The 13,858-nt window shown below is 44.6% G+C and overlaps 1 protein-coding gene across 3 annotated transcripts in view; it reads left to right on the top strand.

The window, feature by feature from the left end:
- The window catches only part of KAT6A (lysine acetyltransferase 6A), a 76,574-nt gene extending 63,018 nt beyond the window's left edge, over window positions 1-13,556 (top strand). For all 3 annotated transcript variants that reach the window (XM_030538609.1, XM_030538610.1, XM_030538607.1), the window contains one exon: window positions 8,395-13,556. In XM_030538609.1, coding sequence (XP_030394469.1) covers window positions 8,395-10,994 — 2,600 coding nt within the window. In that variant the 3' untranslated portion in view covers window positions 10,995-13,556. The remainder of the gene's footprint in view (window positions 1-8,394) is intronic.
- The last annotated feature ends 302 nt before the right edge of the window (window positions 13,557-13,858 follow it).

Raw genomic sequence — 13,858 nt, 5'->3', positions numbered from 1 at the left:
AGAGATAACAGGTCATCTTCACATTTCATCTGTTCCAGTTCCTTAGTGAAGGAAACATATGTGGCTGCAGTAATGGTTACGCAAAGAGAAATAAAAGCAAAGCAAATCCCAATAATGTCTTACTCAGCATCTCCTTACGGTGACTAAATAAAGTAGGAGGAATAGACAATAAAGGGTCTATTGGGGATCTATTCCTCATTTATATTGGGTATACTTGCCCTCAATTTCTAATCCTTCCCCAAAGTGCTCTGGTCCTAAACCTTTAATACAGACAAGAAAAATAAATTTGGTCTGAACTGTGGCATTTAGTGTGCTGTAACGCTATAGACGTAGCATCTCTCATTCAAATATTTCACTCATAACCTAATTCACAGTTGTTATATGCTCCATTATTGCCTAATACATTGCATATATGCTGTGGGAGCTCTTTGATTGCCTACAGTGTATGAGGGCAAACAGCCAGATAAAAATAAAGGACCATAAGAAAGAGATGTTTGCTGTTCTCATGCCACCTTCAGTGATTCTTACTGGAACTTCCTAAGTAATTCATAATACTCAACTGGCCTCTCATTAGCTGAGGAGAATCATCCCTAAAGGTACTTGAATGCTGAAGAGGTAATGATGTAATTCTGTCTATCTTTGCTATTTATATAGCACCAATCACTATTGTGTTCCTATGGTGTTAATCCACACTTACATTAAAATTAAATGCAAAAAAAGGGTTAATGTAACATGGATTAGGCAGAAAGAATAACAAAATGTCATAACGTGCAATAGTTAAGATTGAAAAAAATAACTTGAACATGTTGCACGTCACGTATCTTTTAGGGAATTCATTTTACAGCTTGAACATTGTTTTGTGATGGTAGAAATTAGAGATAAGAAAAGATCTATCTGGTCCATTTTAAGCTATGAGACTTTCAGTACTTTTCCTTGGGAAGCTTTTATATAAACTATTACATAACATTTCCAGGTTTTCCCTGATGTTTGATCTACCTTTTTCTTCTCTCAATTTTATCGTATCTCCTAGTTATGGAAAATTTAAGTTCTTCTTAGAGCGGTTGCTCATGTCCATTCCATGTTAGGGGTGTGTGCTCACCACATGCACCAGTGCAAGAAGTTTTCCCCTCAGTGGTATCTGTAGGGGACCGGCTCTGGCGCCTTCTGGAGTGGTGCACATATGCGCCAGTATAAGGGATGCCACGGGTCCCCCCTTCCTCAGCTGCTCCTTACCACCAGTGATGGTGCTGGAGGGTCTCCTTGCTTTGGGAAGTGTTTTTTTTTCCTATCACTCGTGTAAATAATTCTTAGATAAGTAGTTTTCATTGTTCTCTTAATAGCTAAATAATACTGTAGATAAGTTAGATAATCCCCTAAGGGACTTAGCTCAGGAATGGGGCATACTCTGGTCCCCGGGCTTCAAGCCCTGTGATCACTGCAAAAAGCCTGTGCTGGTCAGTGACCATCATCAAAGCTGTTTGATGCGTTTGGGGGAAACTCACATTAGCAAAAAGTGTTGCATCAGCAAAAGTTTCAAGCCAAGAACTGAAATGGAGTGGAACATAAGACTAAGAGTGCTCCTCATGAAGTTGGCGGCTCAGAGACCAGTGTGAGGGCCAAGACTGGACTCCTCACCAAGCACCGTGACATCTGTGCGAAGTGTGCTGCCGGCGCCGGTCCCTGGTACCTGCTAAAAAGCAGAGAAAGCACCCCAGGAGATGGTGCTCCTCAACATCCCGTACTGGGAAGGGAAAGTCCCGAGAGGAGCATAGGTCCATGCGGGGCAGCACATCTCGAGCTCAGCCAGGTACCTGCATCGCTGGCTAGGCTATCCAGCCTTCCTAGGGACCCACCAGCCACCCCAGGTAGTGGCAGAGGTCCCCACCACCAGGAGATTCCATTGACTCCAGAAGCCTTTCAGGCTGCAAAAGACATCATGTCTTTGCTGGTGCCACCAATGCCCCGTCAAGACGTCCTCATCTCCAGAGGGAAGCTGGCACTGAGGCCTGGCCAACGGTCTCCATTGGCACAGCATCATTCCCTGGCACCACGGCAGTCGACGTCAAAGCAGCAATTCCCGGGGGTGCACTTCCAACCTGCCCATAACAACCAGAGCTCCTGGCACCATTTGCCGGACTATTGGCATTGGTCCCCCAAGGTGTGGCATCATTCGCCGAACAGTCAACGCAGAGCCAAAGCATGCCACTGGTCCCCGGGATCATGGCATGGGTCCCACCTGCTCCTCAGGGCAACGGAGATCATCAGGACCACAATGCCAATCCCCAGAACCACATGAATGGTCCCTGGAGCTGAGACGCAGATCACCAGACTTGCTGCACTAAGCTCCGGAGTCGAGACTTCGTTTTCTGTTCCCCGATTGTCAATAGCCAGATTCCTGGCATTGTTCCCAGAGCACTAGCTGTCGATCACTGGTGTACCGTTGCCGATCCGCCGAGCTCCGCCACCGGTCCCTGGACAAGCAGCACCGGGACCCTGAGCTCCAGCACTTCTCCCTCAGCCGCAGACGCCGGGATGTTAGGTGCGGAGGGGACATGGATGTCGCATTAGTGCCACCGTGGTCCCCAAGGGAGGAGCTTTCTTCCTCAGGCTCGGAGGCTGAAGAGATGGCGGGTTCCTCAAGCCAGGCACACCCAGCCATATCTGGGAGGGTTCCACCAGGGCTACCAGCCGGTGCATGGCCCACCTCGTGGCACTTTTGGAACCTGTGGCATTGTGGGGGAGGAATAGCTCAGTGGTTTGAGCATTGGCCTGCTAAACCCAGGGTTGTGAGGTCAGTCCTTGAGGGGGCCATGGAGGGATGGAATCTGTCAGGGACAGTACTTGGTCCTGCTAGTGAAGGCAGGAGACTGGACTGAATGACCTTTCAAGGTCCTTTCTAGTTCTATGAGATAGGAATATCTCCATATATTTATTTATTTAAACCGAGATGCAGCGTTCAGTGTTGGAGGCATCAGAGAGGAGGTCAGCGGCAGTCTCCCACCCCTCTCCGGACTCAGAAGAAGGGTCTGAGCAGGGTGCCCAGGAGCATCCTCTGACCTTATCATAGAATCATAGATTATTAGGGTTGGAAGGGACCTCAGAAGATCATCTAGTCCACCCCCCTGCTCAAAGCAAGACCAGTCCCCAATTAAGTCCCCAAATGGCCCCCTCAAGGATTGAACTCACAACCCTGGGTTTCCATTTGGCCTGGCTACAGCGCCAATGGTGGTCACAAAATGCATGGGTGGTCGCAGCTTATCTGAGGCACCAGGGCGTTCAAATTTACCCTTACCTTGACAGTTGGCTCATCAAGAGTCGTTCGAGGGTACAAGTTCATCGCAGCATCGAGTTGATCCAAGTCACTTGCTGAGCATTGGATCTATTGATAAAGGAACAAAAAAATCCACATTGGTTCCAGTGCAGAGAACAGAGTTCATTGGGGCAGTTCTAAACTCTATCTGAGCCAGGGCCTTTCTCCCAGAACCTAGATTCAAGGCAATATCAGGCCTAATCACCCAACTCGCCAATCACGCAGTCACCACGGCCAGGGTGTGCATCAGGTTGCCAGCGCATACGGTGACATGCATGTATTTAATTCGACATGCACGACTACATCTCAGACCCCTCCAGATGTGGCTGATGTCAGTTTATACCCCAGCCAGGCACCACCTGGACAGAGTCCTCACAATTCCACAATAAGTACTTACTGCTCTGGAATGGTGGTCCACCCCAGTAAATATGCCTGAAGGAGTACCCTTCGTGACCCCAAAACCCACAATGGTGCTAGTGTCGGACACGTGGGAAGCCAATTTGGATCACTAAAGACCCAGAGGCTGTGATCCCAGGAAGAGCTGGTATTGCACATCAGTGTCAGGGAGTTCAGGGCCATCTGTTTGGCTTGCAAATTGTTCCTTCTGCAGTTATCCCATCAGGTGGTACAGGTGTTCCTCCGTGTTTTATGTCAACAGGCAAGGAGGCGCTCGGTCCTCTATCAAGAAGCCCTCCGGCTGGGGGATTTCTGTACTTGGCACCCCATATAAATCAAGGCTCTACATCTCCTGGTGTCCGAAACATGCTGGCTGGTCACCTTAGCAGGTCGTTTTTTTCTCACCACGAGTGGTCCCTCCACTCGGAGGTCATCAGAATGATCTTACAGAGCTGGGGAACTCCCCAAGTGGACCTATTTGCCACCAGGTAGAACAGGAAGTCCCACCAGTTCTGCTCCCTTCAAGAGCTTGACAGCAGATTGCTCTCAGATGCTTTCCTCCTGACCTGATATACACCTTCCCGCCGATCCCGCTTCTCTCAGGACCCTCAACAATCAAGAGGGACCGAGCCAAAGTCATCATGATCGCCCCAACATTGGTTCCGCATGCTCATGGATTTGCAACAGAGTCCCCGTGGATGCTTCCCAACTGCCCAGACCTGCTGTTAGGATCACAAAAGGTTGCTGCACCCGAACCTTGCCTCTCTCCACCTCACAATGTGGATGCTGTGTGGCCGAACCCAAAGGAGGAGGCCTGCTCTAGTCAAATCCAGCACATTCTATTGGAGAGTAGAAAACTCTTCACCAGAGTGATTACCTGGTAAAGTGGAAGTGCTTCTCCTGCTGGACATCGGAGCAGAGGATCTCCCTGACCCAGTCTTCTCTGCAGTCCATTCTGAACTATCTGCTTCACCTAAAACATCAAGGCCTTCTCCTCAATCAAGGTGCACCTGGCACCCATTTTGGCTTTCCATCCCCACATCTGAGGCAGATCGATATTCTCACATGAAATGACTATCAGGTTTCTTAAGGGCCTTGAAAGGCTTTTTCCCCCAGTCTAGGACCTGGTGCACCAATGGAACCTCAACCTAGTCCTCTCTAAGCTCACTGGCCCTCTCTTCGAACCTCTAGCCTCCTGTTCTCTTGCACATCTGCCGTTTTAAGGTTGCTTTCCTTATGGCTATCACTTCAGCGAGGTGAGTCTTCGAGATTAAAGCCCTCACCTCGGAGCCCCTATACACGCTGTTCTACAAGAACAAGGTTCAGTTGCTTCCCCATCCTACTTTGCTTCCCCATCCTACTTTCCTTCCAAAGGTGGTGTTGCCTTTTCGTGTTAACTAGGACATTTTCCTCCCGATGTTCTGTCCAAAGCCTCACGTGTCCAACGAGGAGAGGGGTTTGCACACTCTAGATGTCAGGCAGGCTCTGGCTTTCTACTTAGAGCATACCAACCCCTTCCGTAGATTGACTCAACTCTGTCACGGTGGTTGGCAGGATGAAAAGCCTCCCAGTGTCATCTTAAAGGCTTTCGTCTTGGATTACTACCTGCATCTGTACTTGCTACGATTTGGCGCAGGTTGTACCTCCACCGATAGTGATGGCACATTCAGTGAGAGCTCAGGCATCGTCAGCAGCCTTCCTAGCACAAGTCCCTATCAAGGATATCTGCAGGGCCGCAACGTAGTATTTGGTGCACACCTTCACAACCCACTACACCATCACACAGCAGGCCAGAGATGACACTGGCTTTGGCAGAGCTGTGTTGCAATCAATACATCTATGAACTCCTACGCACCTCCACAGATACTCTTGGGAGTCACTTAACATGGAATGGACATGAGCAAGCACTTGAAGAAGAAAAAACGGTTACTCATCACCGTGACTGTTGTTCTTCGAGATGTGTTGCTCATGTCCATTCCATGACCTGCCCTCCTTCCCCTCTGTCGGCGTTTCGGCAAGAAGGAACTGAGGAAGGGGGGAGCCGGCGGCGCCCCTTCTGTCGACACATATGCACGCCTTTCCTGAGGGCACCAGAGCCAGTCCCCTATGGATACCACTACAGGTAAAACTTCTGGCACCAGTGCATGTGGCAAGCACACACACCTAACACGGAATGGACATGAACAACACATCTCGAAGAACAACAGTTATGGAAGGTTAGTAACCGGTTTTTTAAAGAACCAAATGGGGCAGCATGACTAAATGTCAATTGAATGGGAAGTAGGACAACACCTTTCAAATAATTTTGAAGTATTTAACACTAAAGAGAGAGAGAGAAATTGTTTAGGGTGACTCCATTGGTTTGAACTCAAAAGTATGAAAACATATAGGAACTAATAATTTTTCAGCAATTTACTGCGGTTAGAACTGAGTCCTACACGGTGCTGAGAGACTAATAGAAGTATCAAAAACTTCCAACTTCCCCTTGACTTCACAAACTCTACTTGACAGTGCTCAGCATCTTGTAGGAACAGGCCCATAAAGAGCAAGAATGTCTGTGGTAAACGATGAAGAGTACAGGCTACTGATACAGAGCAATCTAGATCTCTGGGTTAGCTGGATTTAAGCTAACAATATGTGTGCTAATACAGCCAAATATAAAATTACACTCTAGGAACAAAAAATGTAGGCCATACTTCCAGCATGAGGAAGTCTGTCATGGAAAGCAGTGACTGAAAAGTACTTCAGGATCATGGTAGATAAGCATCTCAACATGAGATCCCAGTGTGATGCTGTAGCGAAAAGAGCTAATGTGATCCTGGTGTGTATAGACAGGGGAGTCTTGAGTAGGAGTAGGCAGGTTACATTACCTCTGTATTTGGTACTGCAACCACTACCAGAGTATTATGTCCAGGTCTGATGTCCACAAGATTTATAGACTTTAATGTCAGAAGGAATCATCGTGATCATCTAATGTGACCACCTGCACATTGCAGGCCACGGAATCTCACCCACCCACTCCTGTATTAGACTTCTAACCTCTGGCTGAGTTACTGAAGTCCTCAAATCATGGTTTAAAGACTTCAAGTTACGGATAATTCACCATTTACTCTAGTTAAAACCTTCAAGTGATTTGTGCCCCATGCTGCAGAGGCAGGCAAAAAAACCCCAAGGTCTCCGTCAATCTGACCCGGGGAAAAATTCCTTCTCAACCTCAAATACGGTGATCAGTTAGACAAGAATTATTTAAGGATTGGAAAACATGCCTCATAGTGAGACTCAAGATGCTTAGTCCGTTTAAGTTAATAAAGAGAAGGTTAAGAGTGTCTTGATCACAATTTATAAGTACCAACATGGGGAGCAGAAATAGAGGGCTCTTTAGTCTAGCAGAGAAAGGTATAATGCGATCCAGTAGCTGGAAGTTGAAGCTTGATACATTCAAACTAGAAATAAGGTGCAAATTTGTAACTATTGGAACAATTTATCAAGGGCTGTGTTGGATTCTTCATCACTCAAAACTTTAAATCAGGATTGGATATTTTTGTAAGAGAAATGCTCTAGTTCAAACAGGAATTAATTCAAGGAAGTCCTAGGGCCTGTGCTATACCAGTGGTGAGACTAGATGATCACAATGGTCCTTTCTGGCCTTATATCTATGAATCTATAACATTTGGAAAGTAGCTTAAATGTGAAAATTGATCCATCAAAAAATAGACAAAAGCGAGAAAAATTTGGCTTCCTTTTATTATTTATGCAGAAACTAAGTGTTCTTCAGCTGCCAAATTAAATTACAGTAGAATCTCGGAGTTATGAACACCTTGGGAATGGAGGCTGTTTGTAACTCAGAAAAAAAAGTTATGGTTTTTTTTCAAAAGTTTACAACTGAACATTAACTTAATACAGCTTTTAAATTTTATTTTGCAGAAGAAAAATGCTGCTTTTTTTTAACCATCTTTATTTAAATAAAACAAGCACAGAAACCGTTTCCTTACCTTGTCAAATCTTTTTCTTTTTTTTTTTAGATTTTCCCTTTTTTTTTTTTTTAGTACTTTTTGTTTAACACAGTATTGTACGGTATAGTATTTGCTTTTTTTTGTCTCTGCTGCCTGATTGCTGACTTCCGGTTCCAAATGAGGTGTGTAGTTGACTGGTGAATTCATAACTCTGGTGTTCTACTGGATCTATATAATTACTTTGATTTTTAATCAATTTCAGCAATGACTGGAAAGGGACATAGTTCTGGATCTTAGATCTCTTCTGAAGAACAGAACTAAATGTAAACACATGTGCAATGTATTTTCATAGGTGTGGGAAGTATCTTGCTAAAGTGGAACATTTTCCTATTAAAAACACATTAATTGTACTTGCAAAGTTATGGTAGTCCTTTCTAGTTCTTCTAACGTATACTATGTCACTGAATTTGGATTATATATTAAAGGCTCAAAACTCTAAAAATATGTTCTTTGCAAATGCAACTCATTTCATGTGTTATTAATGAGCAAATATTGCAGTGAGGGAAAGGGTTAAAAATTATCTGTTCCGTTTTATTGTTCATAAACATTGAATAAATAAATGGGGTGGAATGCTTGGGACTTTGAAATGGGCGGAGGATTCCTTTGAAGGCAAGGAGAAGGAAACATTCAAGTAATTATGAAAAGTTAAGCGATATTTTTGTTTTGTGTTTCCAGGCACCCCTACCTTGAAGCCAGTATCTGTGCTCAGAAAATGTGAAGCAAAGGTTTCTCCATTTGAGCCAGATACTTCCACACCCATGAAAAAGAAAAAGGGATGGCCAAAAGGCAAAAGTCGCAAACCAATCCACTGGAAGAAAAGACCTGGTAGAAAACCAGGGTTTAAACTGAACCGGGAAAAGGTGCTAGTATCTGCTCAGGATGAGGGAGTTGATGCCATGGTAACTAATTCAAAACCAGGGCGTAAACCCAAAATGCAGGAGAAAGAAGAACCTCTTGAGAAGAAAGAGGAGCAGCCCCTCACTGAGGAAAAGAAGGAGGAAGATGTGCAAATGGAAACAGAGGAGGTGGGAGAGGGAGAAGAGGAAGATACAGCCAGCAGTGAAGTGAGAGCAGTTTCTCCTATGGACAGCAGCAGCAGTCCAGCAGCAGATGTTAAGGAGCCTGAGGTAGAGGAAGAAGTAGAGGAGAAGCCACGGGTATTAGAAGAGCAAAGGCAATCAGAAGAAGAACAGCAAGAATTAGAAGAACCTGAGCATGACCACGAGGAAGAAGAGGATGAGGTTGCAGTAGTTATAAACCAAAATGAAGACCATGATGCAGATGATGAAGATGATGGTCATCTGGAATCTGCAAAGAAGAAAGAATTGGAGGAACTGCCAATTAGAGAAGAAGTAAAGGAGGAGCCTGATGTCCAGGAGTCTTTTTTAGAAACAAGTATACAGAGCAGTAGAGAAGAGGTAAAGGGCAAAAATGAAGCAGAGGCAGATTCTGAGGAAGAGCAGGCTTCCCATGAGACATCAGTGGGCTCAGAACATGTCCCTGGTTCTGAGGACGATCATGAAGAAGAGCAAAATACTAAAGAAAGGTTAACTGAATTAAAAGAAGAGGAAGAGATTCCTCATAGTGAACTAGATCTAGAAACTGTCCAAGCAGTCCAATCCTTGACGCAGGAGGAAAGTAATGAACATGATGTAGCATACCAGGACTGTGAGGAAACTCTTGCAGCTTGTCAGACTCTGCAGAGTTACACTCAAGCTGATGAGGACCCTCAAATATCAATGGTTGAAGATTGCCATGCCTCAGAACACAACAGTCCAATATCCTCTGTTCAGTCCCATCCTAGCCAATCTGTGCGTTCTGTCAGTAGTCCCAACGTGCCTGCTCTGGAGAGTGGTTACACCCAGATAAGCCCTGAACAAGGATCCCTGTCCGCACCTTCTATGCAGAACATGGAGACCAGCCCCATGATGGATGTGCCTTCTGTATCAGACCACTCTCAGCAGGTAGTGGATAGTGGCTTCAGTGACCTTGGCAGCATTGAGAGCACCACAGAGAACTACGAAAACCCCAGCAGTTATGACTCCACTATGGGAGGCAGCATTTGTGGAAATAACTCTTCCCAGAGCAGCTGCTCCTATGGGGGATTGTCCTCCTCTGGTAGCCTAACTCAGAACAGTTGCGTTGTCACTCAGCAAATGGCAAACATTGGCAACAGCTGCAGCATGATGCAACAGAGCACTGTCCAGCCTGCTGCAAACTGCAACATTAAGTCCCCTCAGAGTTGTGTGGTAGAAAGGCCTCCAAGCAACCAGCAACCAGCAACACAGCCGCAGCAGCAGCAACAGCAGCAGCCTCAGTCACAACAGCCTCAACCTCCACCTCCACCCCAGCAACAACCTCCACTGTCTCAGTGTAGCATGAATAATAGTTTCACCCCAGCACCTATGATCATGGAAATACCTGAATCAGGAGGCACTGGCAACATAAGTATCTATGAGAGGATTCCAGGAGATTTTGGTGCTGGGAGCTACTCCCAGCCATCAGCCACATTCAGTTTAGCCAAGTTGCAGCAGCTGACAAACACCATTATGGACCCTCATGCCATGCCTTATAGCCATTCTCCTGCTGTGACATCCTATGCAACCAGTGTTTCTCTGTCCAACACAGGATTGGCTCAGCTAGCTCCATCTCATCCATTAGCTGGGACACCGCAAGCACAAGCCACCATGACACCCCCACCAAACTTGGCATCCACTACCATGAACCTCACATCACCTCTGCTTCAGTGTAACATGTCTGCTACCAACATTGGTATCCCCCACACACAAAGGTTGCAGGGGCAAATGCCCGTAAAGGGGCATATTTCCATTCGTTCTAAATCAGCACCACTGCCCTCTGCAACTGCACACCAGCAGCAGCTCTATGGCCGCAGCCCACCGGCAGTTGCCATGCAGGCTGGCCCTCGTGCACTAGCTGTTCAGCGAGGTATGAACATGGGGGTTAACTTAATGCCAACTCCCCCCTACAATGTCAATTCCATGAATATGAACACCCTGAATGCCATGAACAGCTACAGGATGACACAGCCCATGATGAACAGCAGTTACCATAGTAACCCTGCGTACATGAACCAGACAGCACAGTATCCTATGCAGATGCAGATGGGAATGATGGGGAGCCAGGCCTATACCCAGCAGCCTATGCAGCCAAATCCTCATGGAAACATGATGTATACTGGCCCCTCCCATCACAGTTACATGAATGCTGCTGGGGTGCCCAAGCAGTCGCTCAACGGACCATACATGAGAAGATGAGCGAGATGAACTTGCAACCTAAAAACTTAAATATATATAAATAAAGGAACCTTTTATACTGACGAACCAGAGAAAATGGACCTTTTTCCAGTTAAAAATATTGCTGTAGATTTAGAGGGTTTTTCTTTGGTTTATTTTATTTTTTAGGAAGCCTGGTCTTTATTCTTTTTTCGTTCGTTCATTTTGGGTTTTTGTTTCCTTCAGAATCCTGAAACATTTTACAGCTGAAGTCATTTTAAAATGGTTTTAGGGGGAAAACGTGCACAAAAATCTTTTCATAATTTAAAAAGAGCCTTACTTTGCTGACCACACAGACAGAATATCTTTAACAGTGAATCATCTTTTTAAATTTTACTTTCAAGTGTATGTTCCCCACCCCTTCCTCTTCCTCCAGTATGTCCCTCTGTGTGCAGCTCCCAATGCTGCAGTCGTTAAAATGTCAGACATCTCAAAGAGCAACAAAACCCATCCCTCTAGTCCCCACCTTGCATTTCCTACTTAAGTCCCGCAGGAGGCACTTATGGGAGACTCAGGACATGGAGGACAAACTAACTATTCCAATGAGGCAGGAAAATTTCTCCTCTTAACCCTTTCTGACCCTCTCACCCCTCAGTACAATTGGAATTATATATAAACAAAAATTCTTCTCACACTGATGTCTTCATAGATTAATTAATTGAAATACAGTCTGTATGTTTCATTTTGAAAGTATGTTACTTTAAAATGTTCTCCAGCACACACACACTGTCAGTCTGAACTAGCATTAGCATCTCAAAGGAGAACTGTATGGAACCCTAACGCAGCCACTAGAAGGATAAGTGATGGTTACTGTGCATCAGAAAGAGAAGAAAATGGCTACAGGGTCTTGTTTTGACAACCTGAAAATCAGCCATAACTCTGAGATCCCAAACTCGTTTTTAGTATCTGCTTTGAAATGCTAAGGGTCTTGGTTCTGAGCCTTGGAGTCTGACTGAGCTCAAGAGCAGCCATTGCCAGTGATCTGCCTCTATATTCCTTTACTCACATAATCTTGGAAGATGAAGCGTACGTTTCAGTGACTTGACAAGAAACCTATAGAGTCTTTGTCACTATTCCATTCCTCTGCATGTGGGGGGAAACTGCTGGGTGTGTCCTTTTTCCAGGGGAGTCATGGTGTTAAAACAGGCACATTCCTGCTTTCCCGGTTTCTTTTGAGATCATTGCCTAAGAAATTCATCACCTTTGAGTCTGTGTGTGGGAAGTGAAGGGAATTTCAGCTCCTCTCAAGGGAGGAAATGGGAGTGGGACAGTCAGCAACAGCAGTGGGACTTAGTCAGCAGGATTTTGTAGTGTGCGTGTTCCACGCTATTCCCACTGTTCCTATTCTCTTTCTGCTACTCAACTGTGTATCATAAAAGAGAGTGATCGCACCTGTTGGCATGCCAGCAAATATACAAAGAAGGGCCATTATTTACCCTTTAGTGTAAAAGTCTCTCTTTTATTGTATATTCTGTAGAGATACAGACAATAATAAAAACAGTTAGTTGTAAACAAAACAAAAAAAATCCAAATGAAGATTTGAGGTTTCTTCAGATGCACTAAAACGGACCTTTCTTCAATAACTGCCAAATATAAAAAGGCAGAACTCCAAGGACTTCCACTCCTTATTTCTTTGTTTTGAGCATGTGTGAGGCTGTGTAGAATCCTGTTTCTCTGTATATACTATTCCGGTTTTAACTCATCCATGTAGAAAGCGCACTGTGCTGCCCTCTCCTTCCTAGATCTTCAGCTGTGTCATTGCTTCGTGGTTGTGGGAGGGAGGGCGGGGGAGCAGGGAGAAAGAGGGTTAAAGACAGAAGGAGACTCTGTTGAAATGAGGGCTGTGAATTTAGTTTGTTTGCTGTTATGTTTGGTTTGGTTTTTGTATGTTTTTTTAATCAATTGGGCAGCTCCCTTTTCCACAAACCTTTGTGACTGTAGAACTATTGTAGAAAAAAAAGTTCTTTTCTATATTATAAAAAGAAATTATCCAACACAAGTAATATTGGTACCTACCATTTTTTCACTTCTGTTTAAAAAAAAATGTATTTTTAGCAAGATAACTTGGGTAATCTTCTAAAAGAAATTTAAAAAAATCACTGTTAGTGACTTTGATGCCTTTTAAAATAAGAGCTTTTTCATTTCATTCCATCTTTAAAATTTTTTATCTTTGTTGTAGAATATTAAAAACTATTTTAAGAAAGATAAAAATTCTCTTTAAAGAGATCTCTAGAGTGTGTGAATAGAGCTCCAGATGCCTCTAAAAGCCGCATGTACAAATGAAGCTAAGTCTATTCCTGTCTGTTTATATTTGCTTTTCCTGTTTTGTAACCTCTTTGTACTTTGTTCATGGTGACTTGTAAGCTAAGGGGAAGGGAGGCCTAGATGCCTTTGTAATTCTCCATGTCATGTGCTCCTGGCCGGCTGGCCTCCCTTCCTCTCCTTGTATGTAATATCACTTTTTTTTCCCTTTCTAGCAAGTACTTTCAAAAGAACTCTGTACATTTTAACATAAAAAAATAAATTATGTTGAGCCATTTTGGATGTCTGTTGTGCATGTGGAATTTTTCTTCTTCCAGAGCATTTGAGAATTTAATCCTGTAACTGTTGCCAGGGGTCTGTAAATTTAATTCCCTCTTGTATGACTGTTGATCCAGAAGAGGTACAGCACCTTAGGGAGACTGCACATAAATCCAAGAACAATCTCTGCCCATAATGTCACCTCCTCTAAGTGGAAGCTGCACACCAAAGAAAACTGAACCTGAAAAATCAGGAGAGCGGTAGGGAGTAATCGGTGCCTATATAAGATGGAGCCCAGAATATCGGGACTGTCCCTATAAAATCAG

This window comes from Gopherus evgoodei, chromosome 19, assembly GCF_007399415.2.
Source record: "Gopherus evgoodei ecotype Sinaloan lineage chromosome 19, rGopEvg1_v1.p, whole genome shotgun sequence".
NCBI classification, from domain to species: Eukaryota; Metazoa; Chordata; order Testudines; family Testudinidae; genus Gopherus; species Gopherus evgoodei.
The sequence above is the reverse complement of the archived record's forward strand: the minus strand, read 5'-3'. Positions and strand labels throughout refer to the sequence as shown.